The 14,137-nt window shown below is 42.4% G+C and overlaps 1 protein-coding gene across 1 annotated transcript in view; it reads left to right on the plus strand.

Annotated features, from left to right (window-relative positions):
• Positions 1–14,137, plus strand: part of PARP9 (poly(ADP-ribose) polymerase family member 9) — a 31,858-nt gene that overhangs the window by 751 nt on the left and 16,970 nt on the right. Inside the window, exons 2-6 of the mRNA XM_059920986.1 lie at positions 4,395–4,476; positions 5,289–5,322; positions 7,520–8,364; positions 10,724–10,948; positions 12,187–12,387. Of these exons, the coding sequence (XP_059776969.1) occupies positions 4,462–4,476; positions 5,289–5,322; positions 7,520–8,364; positions 10,724–10,948; positions 12,187–12,387 (1,320 nt within the window). The 5' untranslated portion in view covers positions 4,395–4,461. The remainder of the gene's footprint in view (positions 1–4,394; positions 4,477–5,288; positions 5,323–7,519; positions 8,365–10,723; positions 10,949–12,186; positions 12,388–14,137) is intronic.

Here is a 14,137-nt window from a genome sequence, read left to right on the forward strand (position 1 = left end):
CTGTGTACTAGGGAATAAAGGTGAAAGGGGAGGCACCTGACCTCACCTGCTGGTAGGGTGAGGTAGACTTGTGACTAAAGAAGCAAAATCTCTTGAAGGCCTCGAGAGGAAGTTTGAAGAAGAATCTTAAAAGAGAGGAGAGGGAGGGATGGGGAGCATCAAAGGCACAGAGACCACTGTATCTGAAGCACAGAGGGGACACTGAGGCCTTGGGAAGCTGTGATGAGTAAGGGAGATGACAGAGGAAGGGTCTAGATCAGTGCTGTCCAATAGAAATATAATGTGAGCTACATATTAATTTTTTTTAGTAGCTATAATTTTTAAAGTACAAACAGGTGAAATTAATTTTAATTTTATGTTATTTAGCTCACTATATCCTAAATTAACCATTTAGGCATGTAATCAATGTTAAAAACTTATTAATGAGATATTTTACATTCTTTTTTGTCATCCTGAGTCGTTGCAATCCAGTGTTTATCTCACATTTACATCACCTTTCAGTTGTGATTAGCCACATTTCAAGTGCTCAAGAGCTAAATGTGGCTAATGACCCACACTGGACCGCACAGTTCTAGACGGTGAAAAGTCTTCAAGATCGTAACGAGATATGGAAGGCTCGTGGGCAGGGCAAGCAGGAGAGTGACATGTCAGATGTGCATTTTAGAAAGCTGGTGTTGACAATCATGTGAAGGACACATTTCCACGCAGGGATGAATGGAGGTGGAGAGGCCAGAGGTAAGATTTTTTTGCACGTGGCTGGTAAGACTGGAAATGGGTGAGTCTTTATGAAGAGCAATTTGCCAGTGCTATCAGAATTATGACTGCATATACATCCCTATTCTGCAGTTCCACTTCTAGGAATTTGTCCTGTTTATTGATTAGCACCTGTGTGTAGTGACCTATGTACTAAGTTGTTCTTTACAGCCTTTTTTATAATAGTAAAAGATTAGAAACTCCTTGTGTCCATAAAAGGGGGTACTAGCAGTTGAATAACTTATAGTGCATCTATGCAATGGAATGCAATGAGCAGTAGAAAGAAGGAAGACCCTCTCTATGTGCTAACATGGAAAGATCTCTAGAATACATTAAATGGAAAAGGGAAGATGCAGAACAGTGTGTATAACATGCTACCTTTTGAGGATGGGCACAGGCTCTGAAGAGCACTCTGACCAAGGTGATGTCCCAGAGCTTCCTCCCCATGAGGGCAAAGACCCAGAGGTGAAGGAGAGTTTGGAGAACATCGAGTAGTGCCATTTCGCAGCACTGTAATTCTGCCGGAGCATTGGGTATGTAAAGGGGAGGCTGGGAAACTGATATGACAGAGAGACCCTTGAATGCCAGGCTGAAGAGCTTGATCTTTAACATAGGTGATGGAGTCTGCTGAAGGTTTTGAGCAGAGAGTGCTTTTCAAATAAATGCCTTCTTTGTGAGGAAAAAAAGATGCTTCTTTTGTGTAAAAATGCTTCTGGAAGGACACAGGAGAAGCTAATAACAGTGATTGCCTCTGGGAAGGGAATTTAGTGAGGGGAGTAGGAGGGAGCCTTTTATACTTTCGAAATTTGAACAATTCAAACAATAAAACATAAAATTAAGTACATTTAAATGTTTAAAAAGAATGTATTGCCATAGCTCAGGCAAGAGGCCCTGAGGCCGTGAAGTGAAGTGGTATCAATGGGCAAGGGGGGTAGGGCTGTATTTGAAAGTGATTTAGGTGGACAGGACCCAGTGATGAGTTGAATATGGGACAGAAGATTCTAGATTTCTGACTTGAGTGGATAAATGGTGTATCATTTACCAAGCTGTGGAATCCAGGAGATAAAGCATGGATTTTGGAGGGGGTTGGGTGAGGGTAGGTAGCAGTGCGGGGAGTGGAGATGAGGAGAATATGGGTCCAGTTTTGCAGAGGCTGTGTTTGAGGGGACTACGGGACGTTCAGGTAGTCTTGAAAAGTGAGGCTTAGGAGAGCCATAGCCTAGAGATACAGATGTGGGAGTCATATTTGCAGCTGGTGAGTTGAAGTCGTGAGAGTGGATGAGATCACCCTTTGAGGGTGTACAGAATGAGCTGAGACGTGCCTCTCGACAAAATCCTGGGATAGTTGACCGATGCTGAATCCAGGGGAAAGGTCTGTAAAGGCAAAGTGAGAGGTAACAAAAGAACCAAGGGAAGATGGTATAGGAGAAGCCAAAAAGCAGAGGTTCAGGAATCAGAGAATGAAATGAAGAATGAAACTATAGAGAGAGGTCAAATAAAGATTAGGACAGAAGAGAGTCCACTGGGGTTAGCCACGTGGAAGACACTGACGAGCAGTTTCAGAGGGGGCTGGGGATGAGCTGGGAGTCAGACTGCAGTGGGCTGAGCAGGCAGATGGACGGAGAGCCAACTCCTTCATGCTGCCCATGAAGAGAAAGGAACATAGTAGGAACCAGTGATGGAAAGCTGGGAAGGCTTTTGTTGCTATTGTTGTTGTTAAAATAAAATAGAAGAGATTGAATGTTTTGGACAATATGCTCCTTGTTTCTAATTTCTTTGGGGTTAAAAGAGTGTCATCCCCCACTGCCAAGTCTATCCCAGAGCCCTTGAAGCCTGGTCTGAACAAGAATATACTCAGAGAAAACCATAATTCAAAAAAACACATGCACCCTATGTTCATATCAACACTATCTACAATAGCCAGGACATGGAAGCAACCTACCATCAACAGAGGAATGAAAAAGAAGATGTGGTACATATATAGAATGGAATATTACTCAGCCATAAAAAGGAACAAAATTGGGTCATTTGTAGAGACATGGATGGATCCAGAGAGTGTCATACAGAGTGAATTAAGTCAGAAAGAGAAAAGCAAATATCGTATAATAAAGCGTATATGTGGAATCTAGAAAAATGGTATAGATGATCTTATTTGCAAAGCAGAAATAGAGACATAGACATAGAGAACAAATGTATGGATACCAAGGGGGAAAGGGGTGGGGAGGGAGGGCTTGGGAGACTGGGATTGACACCTATACATTATTGATACCATGTATAAAATAGACAATCGCTGGGAACATACTGTATAGCACAGGGAACTCTACCTAATACACTGTGGTAACCTAAATGGGAGGGAAGTACAAAAGGGAGGGGATATCTGTACATGTATGGCTGATTCATTCCGTTGTGCAGTGGAGGCTAACACAACATTGTAAAGCAACCATACTCCAATAAAAATTAATAATGAAAAAGAAAAAAGAAAAAAGAAAACAAGTGCAACATCATCTAAAGAAAAACCCACTGGAAGCCCACAGTGGGAGCAGATGCGGCAGTTTTCCTTCTTTTGTGAAAACAGCAGTGCCCTCTGGAGGCAAAAATGCGTCTTCTCCCTGCATTTTTGGATTATACTTGGACTTGCAGCTTTTCCTGACACGTAAGAATAATCCTCCTGCCAATGCAGGTCACATGGGTTCGAGCCCTGGTCCAGGAAGATCCCACATGCTGCGGAGCAACTAAGACCGTGAGCGACAACTACTGACCCCAGACGCCTAGAGCCTGTGCTCCGCAACAAGAGAAGCCACTGCATTGAGAAGCCCGCGCACCACAACGAAGAGTAGCCACTGCTGGCCGCAACTAGAGAAAGCCCGTGCGCAGCAATGAAGAACCAACGCAGCCAAAAATAAAATAAATAAATATTACCGAGAAAAAAAAAAAGAAAGAATGATAGTGTTCTGATGCTGTAGAGAGTCGCACAAAATTTTCCTATTGCAAAGGCATCAGAAATCATTTCAGAGGCCTAGAGGCGACTATGTGGAAACAAGTGTGGGCAACGGTGTCTTTAAGCATTTTTATTATTATTCTCCTCAAAATTCACAGTCTTTAATTCCTACCTGTTAGAAGGAAAAATTATTAAAATGTGTTTTGCCATGGTCTCTGATTTTTATCCAGACAATCCCCTTTCTAATTCGATCAGAGCTATTTATCACAAACTCAGTAACGTACATCCTCCACAGGCATAAGCACAGTTCCCTCTCTTTGGACCCCTTCCAGGGGTCTTCACTCACTCATAGGCTGGTTTTTCCTCATTGCTCTTTGAATGCTGTGCTTAGTTTTACCATTTGGTATCATCCTCCTCTTCTAAATATGTAAAAGCCTGCTTCGTCCTTTAAGGCCTGGCTCTAGCCTCACCTTCCTCATAAAGCTGTCCCTGCTGTAGCCCATACAGTTTTTTCCCTTCTTTGAATCTCTCTGTAAAGGATAGAGGGTAAACAGTAACAACAGCAGCAAAAGCAATGTGTGCATCTTCACCAATGAAATTAAAAATCACTCAAGATCAGAAATCTTGTTTAGTCTTCCTGTTGTGTGTTCTCACCAAATTCCCTAAGATGCTCATCATATTACATTCTTCTATTCATTCCTAGAAGGGGGCCGCCACATTTGGGAAACGCAAAACAGAGTAAACATTGAAAGACCCCAGAGACCTGGAGGATGGACTTTTCCAAGGTAAAAAGCATAAATGTATATAAGTAATAAACTTTGATCAGCACATGAATAGTTCTTCCTGTAACAGCAAAAAATCTGGGGTCTTCAGTTATAACTGGCATTCTTATTTGGTTTTACTCTCCCAGTAAAAGTTTTCTCCTTGCCCCATGCGAGAGACGGGGACTCAAGAATATGCTAGTATAATCAACAGAGTCAACATGAGCATGGGTGATTTTTTGTAAAATGTCGCCTCAGTATCATTTTTATTCTCTCTACTCATTCAGCAATTCTGCTTTTGCAGAATGCGGGAAGGAGGAGGATGGAGGAGGAATAAAAATAAGGGACTAGGGAAAAGGCACCTCATTTGTTTATCCTGAAAGTTCCACATTCAGGCTTGTATCACGAAATAAGCAATTGAAAGTGGTAGATGGTGAGGTGTAGCTGATGAGGCTCAGGTCCCTATGTCTTCTGTTCTGTCTAGAGAAACCCCACAAACCTTTGGAGATTGGAGTCCTGCCTGAGAGTTTTGGGTCATTTTGGTCTGTGACCTTTGAGCCTTTTCAAGTGGTAATCTCCAGCCCTTCATCCCATCCAGAATTAAGAGTGCATTGGCCTCTAGGGAAGCGGGGTAGAGTCAGTGTTGGCTGGAACATTTAGTATTTCAAGTATTTCAGGCACACTGATTAAACAAACAAACGTGTTCCCCTTCCCCCTCAAACCCAGTGTTCTTAGGAAGGTTTCTGTTGCTTTGTGTTTATGAAACGGTATTTGTCATCAGTAATCTGTAAATCATTCAGTCTCAATTTTTTTTAAACCACTCTCCCTTTTCACAGGGTGTTGGAGCAGCAGCTTACAATGAGAAATCAGGTAGGATCACCTCACTCTCACTCTTGTCTCAGAACATCTTTGCTCCTATCTTTCCTCAGTGGAGAAAGGGGAGTACAGAGGAGACTATCTCCCCCACAGATGCTCAGGTGCGTGACTGCAGGACCTTGTGGGGACCGGGCATATGCCTCAGAAGGGGGACTGCTTTGGAAGCAGTGTGGCACCAGCAGATGTGTTTCCTTAGGGCTCCCGTTGATCCTATCCTTTGTCCACAAGATGTGAGACCCTTCTGACCACAGCCCTAGAACTGAAACTGTTCATAAGAGGTGACCCACTGATTGTCTCCTTGCTCAACAAGGCTTGTAAGAGCCAAAACGGAACCTGCCTAAACTTGGGTGGCCCACTTGAGATTTTCAACCAAAGCACAAGCCTGTTGGCTCTGACTACTCATGTGCTGCTGCTTTTAGGTAATTGTAATTGAGGCCACCAGAGGTCTTTCTAGGTGGCTCAGATTAGAAATGGGAATTGAAGTAAAAAATAATTAATTACTACACTATAATCTATTTTAGGGCACACATTTTTTTCACATCTCTGAAATAAGGCTACTCTCTACCCACTGATAGGTTTAGTTGGCATCGTTTTTCCTTTCTCAGTGGCATATAATAATGATGCTTTAGACCCCATGAAATGCACTGTCACAGGTCGGGTTCTCCAGGACGCGGAAACTGAGATAGAGTTAGGAATGCAGAAGGTAAAAGGAAAAGAGAAGAAACTGGATTGGGCAGGTGGAGCCATCAGACTGTAAAGAAAACCTGGCAAAGCTCTGCCAGCCCGGGCTTCCCTGGTGGCGCAGTGGTTAAGAATCTGCCTGCCGATGCAGGGGACACAGTTTCGAGCCCTGGTCCAGGAAGATCCCACATGCCGTGGAGCAGCTAAGCCTGTGCGCCACAACTACTGAACCTGCGCTCTAGAGCCCGCGAGCCACAACTACTGAAGCCCGTGCGCCTAGAGCCCATGCTCTGCAACAAAAGAAGCCACTGCAGTGAGAAGCCTGTGTACCACAACGAAGAGTAGCCCCCTGCTCGCCGCAACTAGAGAAAAGCCCACGTGCAGCGACTAAGGCCCAATGCAGCCAAAAATTAATTAATTAATTAATTAATTAAAAAAAAAAAAACTCTGCCAGCCTGAGGTTGCTCACTGGCGGAGTCCCACGTTGGACATCAATGGCCTTGTTCAGCCATTGATGGGAGCCACACTGAGAATAGCGTGACCTGGGTTGGAAGGCTGAGATGGGCCCTGAGGGACTAACAACTGGAGGCTGTCAGCTAACCATACTGCCCCCTTCACTGAAGGGGGATCTGAGCAGCACATCATCTTGCTGCCACATGCAGTAAATAATTTTTAGCCAATCAGTTTTAATTCCACCAAAATTGCGCTACAAAACTAGAGTATGGTGAAGAATTATTTACTGTCATATTGTCAATGCCCCGCCCATGTGCTGGACTATGCACCCAGGAGCATCCTCGACCAATGACTGATAAAAACTGAATAAATATCCCAGCTCCTTTACCCCTCTGGTGATATAATGCTGAGACACATGGTCTAAACTGTCCCCCTGTGGAGTTAAGCTTCATTTGCTTTGTAACACCCCCTTTATTCATTTCTTTCCTTTCCCTGTCTCACTTTCCCACTCTCCTCTTGCCATCCCACACCCCTGGTGTTTTCTGGGATAACCTCCCAAATAAACTTACACTCAAACCCCTGCCTCAGAATCAGCTTCTAGGAGAACCCAAGCCAAGACACTGACAAAGGCAAACGAGTTATGAATAAAGCCTCCACATATTTTTGACTCATAAGTAAGTCCTTTCTAATACTTGTGCCTTAAGCATGGGTCTTCCCAAACTTGCCATTGTTATGTAGATTTTTTAAATCTATGAGCCCTGATATGCACAGTTTTAAACCACCATCATTGTATCATAGTAGCTACCACTTATTGAATATTTACTGTATGCCAGGCACACGACTAAGCACTTTATGGTGACTTACCATTGAAAACTCTTGGATATCTTTGGTCTAATTACAGGTCTAGGTGAGAGGGAGAATCAGGAAGGGACCTAGAGGAAGCTCATCTTTCCTTTTGCACAGAAGAAGCTCAGTCTCCTGGTGTGAAGTAGAATTACATTCTTTTCAAAGGAACTCTTGCTCATTTCTTTATTTTTTATCTTCTCTCCTTTTCCAGAGATTGATACTCTCAGAGAAAACTACAGTCGGCAAATTTCCATTAATCACAATGACTTCAAAATTTTTAAAAATAATGAGAGTCGGCTGTGGGAAGTCCTCCAGAATAAATTTAGCTGTATCTTTAGCCTAGTTTCTCCAGCCCAGGAAGGTAACAGTGAGTCTCGACAAGTCTTCAGAAAAATGCTGATGCCCAGGCTAGAGTTATCTGTCTGGAAGGATGACCTCACCAGACATGCTGTTGACGCTGTGGTGAATGCAGCCAATGAAGACCTCATGCATGGGGGAGGCCTGGCCCAGGCCCTTGTGAAAGCTGGCGGCCTTGAAATCCAAGAGGAGAGCAGAAGATATATTTCCTTACATGGCAAAATTCCAACTGGTGACATAGCTATCACAGGAGCAGGGAAGCTTCCCTGCAAACTCATTATCCATGCTGTTGGGCCTCGGTGGGGGTTAATGGATAGACAGGAATGTATCGGTAAGCTGAAAAGAGCCATTACAAATATTTTGGATTTTGTCAATAGTAAAGCGTACACTAAGACAGTAGCGATTCCAGCCCTGAGCTCTGGGATTTTCCAGTTCCCTCTGGATTGGTGTACACAGGTCATTGTAGAAACTATCAAGTGTTACTTCCAAAACATGCAACTAGCCAGTAATTTGAAAGAAATTCACCTGGTAAGCAATGAGGACCGTACTGTTGCTGCCTTTAAAACTGCTTCAGAAGTCATCCTAGGGAGGAACGAGCTGGGGTCCCGGGTGAGTCAAGAAGCCAGCCACCTTTTCAATACTATGGTTGCGAACAACCTGACTCTCCAGATTGTCCAGGGCCTCATTGAAATGCAGGAAGTAAGTCTTTGTTTTATTCTCTTGCACTACCAAAGGGGATCCCTGAACTGTTTATTACCTATCAAGTATGTTTTGAGCATATACTATTTCAAACACGGTTTAGAAAGCATCTTGTTAAGTAAGGTTAAGAGTATGGATTTCAGAGCCAGACCATTTGGATTTCAATACTAGCTTTGCCACTTACTAACTGGGTGACCTGAATCAAATTACTTTACCTTTTGATCCTCAGTTTCCTCATCTGTAAAATAAGGATAATAATAGCACTTATATCTTAGAGTTGGAATCAATACACATAAACTGCTTAGAATAAAACTTGGCATGTGGGGCTTCCCTGGTGGCGCAGTGGTTGAGAATCTGCCTGCCAATGCAGGGGACACGGGTTCGATCCCTGGTCTGGGAAGATCCCACATGCCATGGAGCAACTGGGCCCGTGAGCCACAATTACTGAGCCTGCGCGTCTGGAGCCTGTGCTCCGCAACAAGAGAGGCCGCGATAGTGAGAGGCCTGCGCATAGTGAGAGGCCTGCGCACCGCGATGAAGAGTGGCCCCTGCTTGCCACAACTGGAGAAAGCCCTTGCACAGAAACGAAGACCCAACACAGCCATAAATAAAAATAAAAATTAAAAAAAAAAAAAAAAAAAACTTGGCATGTGATAAGTATTTATAATTATTATTGCCATTATTCTTAGGCACCATGAGGAAATAGAACAATCTTTGATTCCGAGGAACTTAAAATCTATTTTATTCTTTTTATGTAAAAAGATTCTCTATTTGAAAAATCTCGTTGGGGAGACAAACCATCTGAACATTTCTAAAGCAACCTAGCAATAATAAACAAAAAGTCTTAATACGAAGTGAATTCGTATTTAAGAGTATATACATTTGTGACAAGAGTGGAGTGTAGTAGCTCAAGAAGGATTACTTCAGAAGATGTGAGTTTTAAATCTGATCTCAAGTTATGATAGTTATGAATTGGCAGGAGAAGAGGCCTGGGTGGTTAAAATGACAGATCAGAGAGATACAGAGGAATTGACAGATCAAAAGTGGTAGGCTGGACCAGTCAGGAGACCTAAGCGGAGCTGTAAATCATATTCTGAGTATATGGCTCTGTGCCAGGAGCTGAGGAGGATACAAAGTGTAACTTAGCATTTAGCCAGGGATCATAGGGCACAAAGGTGAGGACCCTGACAGGGAGGGGAGGGAGTCAGGGTAACAGTGAACCTAGGTATTTCTGGATTAGTGCAGCTTCTCTGCCAGGCAGAGAGCACCTCGAAGGTGGGAATTGTGGCTTGTTCATCTCTGTAGCCCTGGGGCTGGTCTCTGGGCATGCATCTGGCTGTTCAACAGATTACTGATGAGTAACTGAAGGGGGCAGCAGGGAGCAAGGGCTGCAACAGAGGAAGAGAGAGAAAGGATATAAGGCTATATTCTCTATTTTTCCCCTGGATCTGTGACTCTCCTACGGCCACAATCAAATAGACTTAATCACAAGTGAAAAAATGCCATTTATTGCCTGCAAGACAATTAGAAAGAAGACTGAGGGGACGGCATGAGATGAAATATTTATTTGATAAGTCATTAATATGCCAATTTAAAATTAAAGTGGAAGCATCCTGGTTGAATGACTGATCCCTTTAACTAAAATTTTATTGTATTTAATTATTGCCAACACAAGGAACTTTAAAATTTGTAAAGGGTGCCAATGCCCCCGACTTGCAAATTCTGATTTCACTTTCAAAGTGACAAATTCATTAACATTCATGAGAAGTACCGAAGTTACCCCCAAAGGGAGCCAAAGCCATCAGGATGAATTAGGGGGATCTGAAGACCCCACCAAGAAGGAGGCCTACTTCCCACCGAAGACTTTTTTGTCTCATTTGTGCTTTCTTTCACCATGTACTACTTACCTTAAAAAACACAAACTTTAAGGGATAGAAATTGCCTGAGAAATTTTATTTCCACTCTGTAAGACAAAATGAAAATTCACACAGAAACAGCAAAAAGTGATGACAGTGGGGCAGAGAGTGAAACCACTTATTGATAAAGCTTAAAACAAATCATAGAGAATGCTGTGAATCTGGGATATTGGGGGTATAAGCCAGCAAGGGGCTGACAGATGTTTGCAATAAAAATTGTATCATCTACATACTTCACCTAATTTCTGACTAGGACAGACAGATTCATGGCAGTCAAATGATCATGCTTTGGAAATTTTATATCCATTATTAAGTGATATTTCTGTGGATTTAGGATCTTCAAATGTATTTTGCAAAGCTCTTCAGGGAAATAAAGATTTAAATTAGTCATTTAAGAAAAAGTAATTTAACACTGAATCTTGTTCATTTTTTTCCCTTTTCAGACGAATGTAATTGTTAATTGTGTATATACACATGGTCTTAGAGCTACATCTGTGTCAAAATCAATTCTACAAGCAGCAGGAGATGAAATAGAAAGGGAATTTAGCCAAAATATGACTAAAACACCACTAGATTCCCAATTGGTACTGGTCACAAAAGGATTTAAATTGCCCTGCAAATACGTATACCATGTGTTGTGGCCTTCAAGATGTTCTGAAGAAAAACTGGTAAGGTCAAAATAAATTTATCTTTCTGTATCTCCAAAGTCTATGTAGTCTGTTGAATTTCCATCCTATCATTACGTTCATGAAATGTTATTGTCAAGTGGAATAATCCCCATTCTCTGCTACTCCTGTGAATACCTGAAATACTAAACAGGTATTGTTGTCACAAGTTATCATAAGTTTAATTTAAAATATCACCTAACCCATGTCTAAATTTTAAGTGGACATACCGCAGATAGACACAGAAACATCAGGGCTCCCTCAGTCTGCACACTTGTTCACCTCACCGCACCCAGTGACCCTGTAGGCCTTTTCCTACGTGGGCCTGGGGTTCAGCCTCTCCATATCTCCTGCCATCTGTTAAACTCCAGGAGGACCTGGGATCTCCCGTCCAATACCAGTCCAGTCAAATCGATCACCTGTGGTGTCTGTGCCTGTGGTGGAGCTTAGCTTTCTGCCTGACTCTACAACTGAGGGACATAAATTACATGCATTAAAGAATAGGGGGAACCTACTGACAAGTGGAGAGAGGGAAACTTAGTCCCCTTTTCTACCTTTGTCTATCTTTATTTTGTCTCCATTTCTGGTCTTCTCTTGTTTAGAGAGCCCTCAAATCCCAAATTGGTCCTCCAGTCACTCTCTACCCCTCAGTTTTTCAAGGTCCTTCTACATTAGTAAAACCTTCCTACATTAGTACAACTAATATACTAGTATATTAGTATAATGCAGGAAGGTTATTAGATAACCTTCCTACATTAGTATTCAGTTTGAATGTTGAAACATTGATGGAAGTGTAAATCTGCCCAAAAAAATTACATAACAGATCTTAATGACATTAAATAAATGTTGCTTACTTACTTTAACCTCTACCTCCTTTATTAAAGCTCTTTATGTTGACCCAGAAGTGGGTCAGGGAAGTGGGGATAAACTGAAGGTTGGCTCTCTAACCTGTGGAGAAGACTACATAAACTGAGGGAAATCACGATGCTCAGGCGTCCTGAATGGCACAAAATGGGCCACTCAATTACTTTAGCTTCTCAGCCCTTTCATTTCTCATCATCTAACCTTATAGCTATAATGGGTCCCCTATGGAGTGGTACCTTTCCTGTTCTCTGAGGAGGGATGGACATGGCCCTGAGGAATAGTGGAGGCTGGCATTGTAAAATATGGGCAGGATTAAGGGGTAAGTGAAGTCTTATTTTTGACTCAAGGCTGATGTTGAATTTGTGTTTTTCCTGCAGACATTGGAAACTGCAATGAAGAAATGCTTGGAAAAATGCCTTGAGCTAAATATAACTTCCATTTCCTTTCCTGCCCTTGGGACTGGAATCTCTGCAGCAGCAGAGATTATGTTTAATGAAGTTTTAATATTTGCCAGACACCATTTGCAACCATTAACTGTAAAGTTTGTGATCTTCCCAAAAGAACGGCAGTTATATAAGGTAAGTTAATGTCTTAGAAATGTCCTGCAGTTCGTTTGTTCATTCATTCACTCAACAACATCTGTTTAGTGTCTCCAAAGTAAGACATGGGGCCTGTTAAGTGCTGTACAGCATGGTGATGGTCTAACTTGGTGAAATTTAATTTTTATAAGTTGCTCACTTCTGACCTAGTAAAGAATGTCATTGTACAAGCCATGTTTACCCCACTACCTAGCTTCTCTCTTGTCCTTTGTTGGCATTTATTCTTCCCTCTGCTCCTTAAAGGTAAGCAACCTCCTAGTTTTATGGGGTCCTCTACTCCTTCCCCTTCTCTTTCCCACCTCCCAGGCTGTCTCCATGTGGGGGGTGGTTGCCATTTTCTCTCTCCCTACAAGGAAACAGATTTGTTCTATCTTGTTCTTTTCTGGAACAAGTGTAAAGGTTCTTATTCCTCTTGCTGCCTCACTAGACACAGGGAGGTTTGTAGTGTTTACTGATTTCCATTGCTGACGTCAAGCTATCCATGTTACATCATTGAAGAAGGAATTGGAAAGAGGTGTTCACAGTGGGGTCTCATGAGCCAGTGTAAGCCAGCTCCAGTACACCACTGTCTCATCCACAGCTGACCTGAAAGATTGGTGAATTACCCAATGAAGTAGCTTGCCTTATTGACAAAATTAAACATCCTGTCATTCGAATGAAGTTCACCAGTCCCTCCCCGCCCCCAGCAGAGGACTGTTACTGGGCCCAGATAGGTGCCCTGAGTACATCTCTGGACTGTCCATAAAGCACCACATCCCTGTAAGAGGAATTAACCACAACTAGAAAAGAAGGCTCTCATTCTCTTCAACATACAAACAAAAATGTAAATGGCAGTTCAACAGTACAGAAAAGATCAACCACAGTCTGAGGGCTTCTCCAGAGGCTAATAATAACAGTAGTTGCCATGAGTTGCATCAGCCAGGTACTGTGCCAAGAAGAAGCTGTCTCTCTTCATTCTCCCCTCAGTCCTATGATGAAGCCACTACTGTCATCTCCATTTTACAAATGGGACCAGAGGTTGATATGTACACACCAATCCAGTGGCTGAGCCAAGATTCCAACCTGTGTCTGTTGGTCTGACCCCAAAGCCTGTGTTCTGAACCACTAAGCAAAAATACAGAAAAAATAACTTGAAAGATGATACAGCTTTCAGTTTTGTAACTCAAAGGAGAAGATTATCTTACAAAGTAATTTATGTTATACCCTGAACATTGACCATTCCTTCAGGCTTTTTTCAATGTTAACACTACATTATATCCATGTGGAAGTATGACGTGCACGTACACATATGTGTACACCTCTGGTCTTCTGCTAAGCACGTCTTTTCTTCCTAAATAAGTCTTTCAGTGAGGGGTGTATGTTCAGAAAGATCAGAGGGCAACTTACACAGTTCTTCACAGGGGGCATTACCTTGGCAAGGTCCCTACACTCCAGAAAATGGATCTGTCAGGCATCTAGAGTGGACCTGACTCAGGAAGACCAACCAATTACTGAGCTCACAATAAAGTGATACTTATGTTCACACACTCATAAATTTCCAGTTCATGGATGACAATGAGTAAATAACTCCCCAGCTGACTGAAATACTGTGTTCACTAGTATTTCATGATGATAAGGGTCCTGGGTGCCACTGAGTATCTGTAAAAGGCAATGAACAGTCATTCATTTGGTTATTTAACAAATATGTATTGCATATCTACCTTGTGCCAGACATCACGTCTCAGAATAA

This window comes from Balaenoptera ricei, chromosome 4 (genome assembly GCF_028023285.1).
Source record: "Balaenoptera ricei isolate mBalRic1 chromosome 4, mBalRic1.hap2, whole genome shotgun sequence".
NCBI classification, from domain to species: domain Eukaryota; kingdom Metazoa; phylum Chordata; class Mammalia; order Artiodactyla; family Balaenopteridae; genus Balaenoptera; species Balaenoptera ricei.